The sequence below is a fragment of the Bombus bifarius genome, unplaced genomic scaffold (genome assembly GCF_011952205.1).
Source record: "Bombus bifarius isolate JDL3187 unplaced genomic scaffold, Bbif_JDL3187 scf7180000009275, whole genome shotgun sequence".
Lineage (NCBI taxonomy): Eukaryota > Metazoa > Arthropoda > Insecta > Hymenoptera > Apidae > Bombus > Bombus bifarius.
This window is the reverse complement of record NW_022885009.1, coordinates 1,567,363-1,573,667: the sequence shown is the minus strand read 5'-3', so window position 1 is coordinate 1,573,667 and position 6,305 is coordinate 1,567,363. Positions and strand designations below refer to the sequence as shown.

Sequence of the window (6,305 nt, the reverse complement as noted above, 5' to 3'; positions counted from 1 at the left end):
TCGCGTGAAATCCAAGTTCCAACCACTTAGGCAGCTGATCAAGGGAACCGCCATCGGAGAGAAGCACCTCCGTCGCTCAGCATCTACACGAACCCACGCCGCATCGTAACGATCATCAACCGAATCCCAGATCAACGTCCATTTGATCAAGGTAAGATCGTTCATATCATTAAAATAAAATATGGCCCAGGCTGAATCAATCAGCACGTTACGGCGTAGACGAGGCGCCCTAGCCCGTGGACTAGCAGCCATAAGACGCGAACTCGATGAATACGAAGCGTCCGGGAAGGCAAACAGACTCGTCCTAATATCTTGCCGCAGCTCGTTCGATGAACTTTGGAAGAGGATACTCGAGGTTCAATACGAGTTAGATGTGTTAGATGAGGGGGAAGATGCGCGTGTAGATTCGTTATCGCAAGAGCATCGGGAGCTTGACGTGCGGTTCCTAGGGCTCTTTGAGCAAATCTCAGCAACAACCCCGTCGACTACACACATAGGTGAGACACGCCGGAAACCAGAGCCAACCACCGTTCCAGAGGTCCGCGTGCCCCAATTCGACGGCGCCCTCGAGAACTGGACCTATTTCTACGACACGTTCTCATCCATAGTGGACCGTAACGAAAGTTTGACGAATGTCCAAAAGTTCCAGCATCTACGCTCATCTATAACTGGACGGGCCGCACAGAGTATCCAGTCATTAGAGCTCACAGAGGCCAACTATTCCATCGCGCTTGACACACTGAAGGACAAGTTCAATTGCCCCCTCCACATCTGCATGCGCCATTGGAATTTGATGCGCAACTATCCGGAAATCAAAAAGGAAACTCCAGAAGCCTTAGAGGATTTGTTGGAAACCCTCAGCGTAAATCTAAAAGCGCTCGAACACCTAAAACAGCCCGTCACATCGAACATGGCGATGATCGAATTGATCGCGTCGAAATTGCCCTCGTCCAGCCTGCGTAAATGGCAACGCACACTGCCCCGCCAACAGGTGCCATCCTATCAGCATCTGATAGACTTTCTCAAAACACGGGCGAACGGGACTCAATTCCTCTCTAAAGAAAAGGAATCAAAAGGGTCAGCCCACAAACACCACCGTCAGTGGACCACCATACCGCATGGGCGAACCCTTGCTACAACCATCAGAACGGTGGTGTGTCCGACCTGCAACGGGCCTCACGAGATCAGACACTGCAAAGTCTTCAAGGCCAAATCAGCGACCAAACGTTTTCAGATCGTGAAGAAGGCATCGTTATGTATAAATTGCCTAGGCAGAGGACATTCGCTGACACAGTGTACATCGGGTTCGTGTCGTATCTGCGGTCACCTACATCATACTTATCTACACCGCGAACAAACCCAGGTAGACTCACGGCCGTCGAGCGGTCGATCTTCGAGCGGTCGATCGTCGAGCGGGCGATCGGCAAGCGGTTGGTCGCCGAGCAGTCGGTCGTCGGACAGTCGCTCATCGAGCGGTCGGTCGTCGGGCAGTCGCGCACCGAGCGGTCGGTCGTCGGGCAGTCGTTCGTCACACAAGCGAGCCCCCACCGGACAATCACCATCTGGATCTTCGAAGTCGCGGTCGTCCCACAAGTCGAGGCGAACATCCGACACTTCACGGAGACGGACATCTTCGTCTCCAAGAGGGACGAAAGAGCATGCCTCGTACGAGTCACACTCAGCCCGGATCCAGAACACCACCCCAACCTCCTCGTCCAAGTCCCAACCGGGGCACAACTGACTGTCTGAGACTACGACAGCAAGGGGGATCGGACTAGCAAACACATCTCCCCACACCCCTCTGCCTCATGATCTGTTGGCCACAGCACAGATCAAGGTTTTGAACAAACAGGGACAACCAATCCGAGCCCGAGCCTTACTCGACACTGGGTCGAGCATGAACTTCATGACGGACAAGCTCGCGAATTCCCTCGGTATAAAACAAGGGAGATGTGCGATCCAGATCGGAGCCCTTGACAATTTGAGCACCACGGCAAAACGATACACCACGGCCACAATCACGTCGACGGACGGCAAGTATAAGAAAACTTTGAGATTTCTTATTATCCCCGCCATATCGACCTTCATACCAAGCGAGCCCATCGACCCCTCGAGTCTGGGATTACCCAGAAATATTCAACTAGCCGATCCACAATTCCATTGCCCAGCCCCGATCGATGTCTTACTTAGCACCGGATCAACATTTGCGGCGCTGTGCATCGGGCAGGTCAACCTGACGCAACCAGACGAACCTGAACTACGTCTACAAAAAACACGGTTCGGCTGGGTAATCGGGGGGAGTCCAGCATCCCAAACCGCGATAAATACGTTCCACGCAACCACAACGGCTCTGCAAGAGGACCTCGCACGGTTTTGGGAGATCGACGAGGGACCGGCCACTACGCATCGTTCGGAATCTGAACGACTATGTGAAGAACATTTCCGAAACCATGTCCGGCGAACCAAGGAAGGCAGATACATCGTTGCCCTACCATTCAACGAAAAGCTTTCCTCACTAGGGTCATCGAAGGCCGCTGCAATGAGCAGGCTCGCCTCTCTTCATCGCCGATTCCAACGCGACAAACAATATGAAACCGCGTACAGTGCTGTGATCCAAGAATATTTAGACTTGGGTCATATGACGAAGATCAACACGGATCACGCCACCGACCACGGATATTATTTACCACATCACGGCGTGATCAAGGAATCGAGCGACACCACCAAGCTCCGAGTTGTGTTCGACGGCTCAGCTTCAAGTACCACGGGAGTGTCTCTAAACGACGCCCTTCATACGGGCCCGAAATTACAGGAAGACCTGAGACACATCCTATTGAGATTCCGGTCATTTCAATATGTCCTTACCGGCGACATCGAAAAAATGTACCGTCAATTCATCCTACGTCCAGAAGATCGTCCTTATCAAAAGATTCTGTGGCGTGCCGACAACGGAGAGATCGAAACCTACCGACTCAACACCGTAACGTTCGGTCTATCCGCAGCCCCGTATCTGGCCATCCGGTGTCTCAAACAGCTGGCAGAAGACGAGGGACCGCGATTTCCGAGAGCAGCGCAAATCCTACGGCGAGACTTCTATGTCGACGATGCGTTGACCGGAGCCGATACGAAGGACGAAGCCTTATCAGTCAGGAATGATCTCACGAACTTACTTAAGCTAGCCGGTCTAAATATCCGCAAATGGGCATCAAACGATCGGGATCTGCTACGAGGGCTACCTGAGGAAGACACCAACCAGAAATTGCATCTCGGTGAGTCATCTACGTTAAAAACACTCGGCGTCTTTTGGAATTCAGCCGACGATGCCATACTATATTCAGTCAAGACGAACAGTGACACCTCCCGAGTCACAAAACGAGCAATCAGCTCCGTCATCGCACAAATCTATGATCCATTAGGATTGCTCTCGCCGGTAATCGTTCGAGCAAAAATGATTATGCAAAAGGTCTGGACATTGAAGGTAGATTGGGACGAATCCCTTCCGACAGACGTACACACCGAATGGATCAAATACCACACCCAATTGCCGTTGTTAAATGCGGCAAGGTTCCCTCGGAAGACCATCATAGAATCCGCAACTAAAATTGAGCTACACGGATTCTGTGACGCTAGCGAAAGGGCATATGGGGCGTGCGTCTACGTGCGGACGACGGACCGAAAGAACAATATTTGGAGTCGACTCCTCACGGCGCGGTCGAAGGTAGCGCCGCTCAAATCGCTCTCCATACCACGTCTCGAATTAAGCGGGGCACTTCTTCTGACATCCTTGATTTCGTCAATACGACAGGCCCTGACGACCAAGATCTCGAGGATAGTATACTGGACTGACTCCACCATCGTGCTCCATTGGATCAGGTCTTCGCCGCACACCTTGAAGACATTTGTGGCGAATCGAGTCGCTGAGATACAAACCAAGACCAATATCTCCGACTGGCGTCATGTGCCTACCGACGATAATCCAGCGGATCTCATTTCCCGAGGCCAGACGCCCAAGGAATTCCTACGTCCGTCCATTTGGAAAAACGGGCCAAGGTGGCTCCTGCAAGGCGAAAACTATTGGCCGGTCTGGAATCCGACACCGGTAGTCGACCTCCCGGAGCAGAAGAAGACGATCTGTCTGAAGACGACTATTAACGATAACACACTCCTCCATCGTTATTCGTCTTGGCCAAGACTAATAAGAATCGTCGCCCGGTGTCTTAGATGGAGACATAAGCAACACCGATCTGCCCATCTCACCACAGACGAACTGACTGCAGCGCACAACCGACTCATAAAAATCGTCCAATCCAGTCATTTCGCGCCTGAAATTCGGATCCTCCAGAAAAATCGAAGCGAGGACGTTGGAGGGAAACTACAGCCATTAAACCCCTTCCTCGACGAAGATGGGCTACTCCGGGTAGGAGGACGACTAGCCAACTCCGCCATACCCTTCAGCCAAAAACACCCGATCATCCTACCAAAGTCCCCGGTGACAGAGCTAATTATAGAGCAAGAGCACCGGAACAATCATCACACGGGGACACAAGCTACACTATACGCGGTGAGACTGCGCTATTGGCCAATCGACGGCCGTAGCCAGGTATGGCGCACTCTCAGAAGGTGCGTCCGCTGCTGCAGAGCCAACCCTCCACCAGTGGAATACTTGATGGGTGATTTGCCAGAGGCGCGTATTACCGAATCGCGGCCGTTCACGAACGTCGGAATCGACTACTGCGGCCCATTCTACATCAAGGAGAGGAGGGACCGCAACCGACGTAAAATCAAGACGTACGCCGCCATATTCGTCTGTCTGGCGACAAAGGCGGTCCACATAGAGTTAGTCAGCGACCTAACCACCGACGCCTTCTTGGCCGCGCTGCGCCGTTTCATCTCGCGGCGAGGATACTGCGCAACGATCCTCACCGACAACGGCACCAATTTCGTTGGGGCTAACCGGGAGCTGCAAGAACTCCGGACCCTATTGCAGTCCGACGACCACCAGGATAGGGTACAGAATTTTCTCGCCGACCGACAAATACAATGGCGTTTTAACCCTCCGAATTCACCACATTTTGGCGGCCTATGGGAAGCCGCGGTCAAAGCGTTCAAACGCCATCTCATCCGCGTGGTCGGCACGGAGCTCCTGACCTTTGAGCACCTCAACACCCTCGTGATAGAAATTGAGGCCATTCTCAATTCACGCCCACTGACTCCCATCTCATCCGATCCGAAAGATCCTCCTGTCCTCACTCCCGGACATTTCCTGATCGGTGACACACTAACCAGTCTACGGGAGCGTGATTTCAGGACAGTTCCATCAGGCCGGCTATCCAGTTGGCAGCGCATTCACCAGATTAAGCAGCACTTCTGGAGCAGATGGTATCGAGAATACCTAAATGAGCTAACCCGCCGCAACAGATGGGACAAGGGCAAACACAACATTCGTGAAGGCACCGTAGTAATCCTCAGGGAGGATAACGTGCCCTCTATGCAGTGGCCTTTGGGCCGCGTAATCAAGGTCCATCCAGGAGCCGACGGCATCATCCGGACCGCTACCGTGCAGACGGCAACAAGCATCCTGGACCGCGGTGTCAAAAGACTGGTCCCCTTACCCATCCACCCAGATCCAGACGAGGCCGAACGTCCACACGGAACGAAGGAGGTCACCAACGACACACCTGACTCCACAGCCAGAATTTGATCGGTGCCCTCTCAACGGGGGGAGGATGTTACGCCGCCTAAAACATCTGGACGCCAGCCCGCGCGACCGGACAACAACCGACCTGCGTAACGTCACTTCGACCCTCAATAAACCTAAGGGCCCACCATAACTTTCACTTTCCTGTATTGTTTCGCCATGTGTCGTCAATCCGTTTGTCCTGAAGAATGTCTTAAGCCTAAAAGTATGTTCGACGCACATCTGGTTTTTTAGAGAGGTCCTTGGGTTTATTAGTCGCACTTAAAACACGGAGAAAGCGGGTATGCACCCATGAGGAAAATCTGAATAGCGCTGTAATAAAACAAGCTAGATTTTTCTCACGCACACAGTCATCTATCCACCACGATGGTAGGAGACTCCCTACTCATCCCTTCGAGCAGTAATGCAGGTCATGACCAATCGACACCTCGGTTCGTTACCCTCACTTTTCCTAACGAAATTGGGAACAACGAATCCGCGTTCTTTAGGCACAGGGGCACACCCACACCGAACTTTTCTTCCGTATGAAAAAGGGAGCGACAGTCAGTCTAAAAACTAACGCCTAACGCGGCAGTCTACACATAGCGCGAGATTCGCATACTTCCCG

At 52.6% G+C, this 6,305-nt stretch overlaps 2 protein-coding genes across 2 annotated transcripts; both read left to right on the top strand.

The window, feature by feature from the left end:
- Nucleotides 1–181: 181 nt before the first annotated feature.
- On the top strand, nt 182–3,846 carry LOC117214956. The gene is made up of 3 exons (XM_033461337.1): nt 182–1,304; nt 1,779–3,559; nt 3,631–3,846. Exons 1-3 carry the CDS (start codon nt 182–184, stop codon nt 3,844–3,846), a joined length of 3,120 nt encoding a protein of 1,039 aa, XP_033317228.1.
- A 305-nt stretch (nt 3,847–4,151) lies between these two features.
- Nucleotides 4,152–5,730, top strand: LOC117214958. The gene has a single exon (XM_033461339.1). The coding sequence runs from the start codon at nt 4,667–4,669 to the stop codon at nt 5,699–5,701; it is 1,035 nt and encodes a 344-aa protein (XP_033317230.1). The 5' UTR covers nt 4,152–4,666; the 3' UTR covers nt 5,702–5,730.
- Nucleotides 5,731–6,305: the final 575 nt, after the last annotated feature.

Bases quoted from the DNA above. Each gene is read 5' to 3' on its own strand.
- LOC117214958 (XM_033461339.1), top strand. From the start codon at position 4,667: ATGGGTGATTTGCCAGAGGCGCGTATTACCGAATCGCGGCCGTTCACG.
- LOC117214956 (XM_033461337.1), top strand. From the start codon at position 182: ATGGCCCAGGCTGAATCAATCAGCACGTTACGGCGTAGACGAGGCGCC. The intron at 1,305-1,778 runs GTTCGTGTCGTA...GGATCGGACTAG, and splicing joins GCTGACACAGTGTACATCGG to CAAACACATCTCCCCACACC. The intron at 3,560-3,630 runs GCAAGGTTCCCT...CTGTGACGCTAG, and splicing joins AATTGCCGTTGTTAAATGCG to CGAAAGGGCATATGGGGCGT.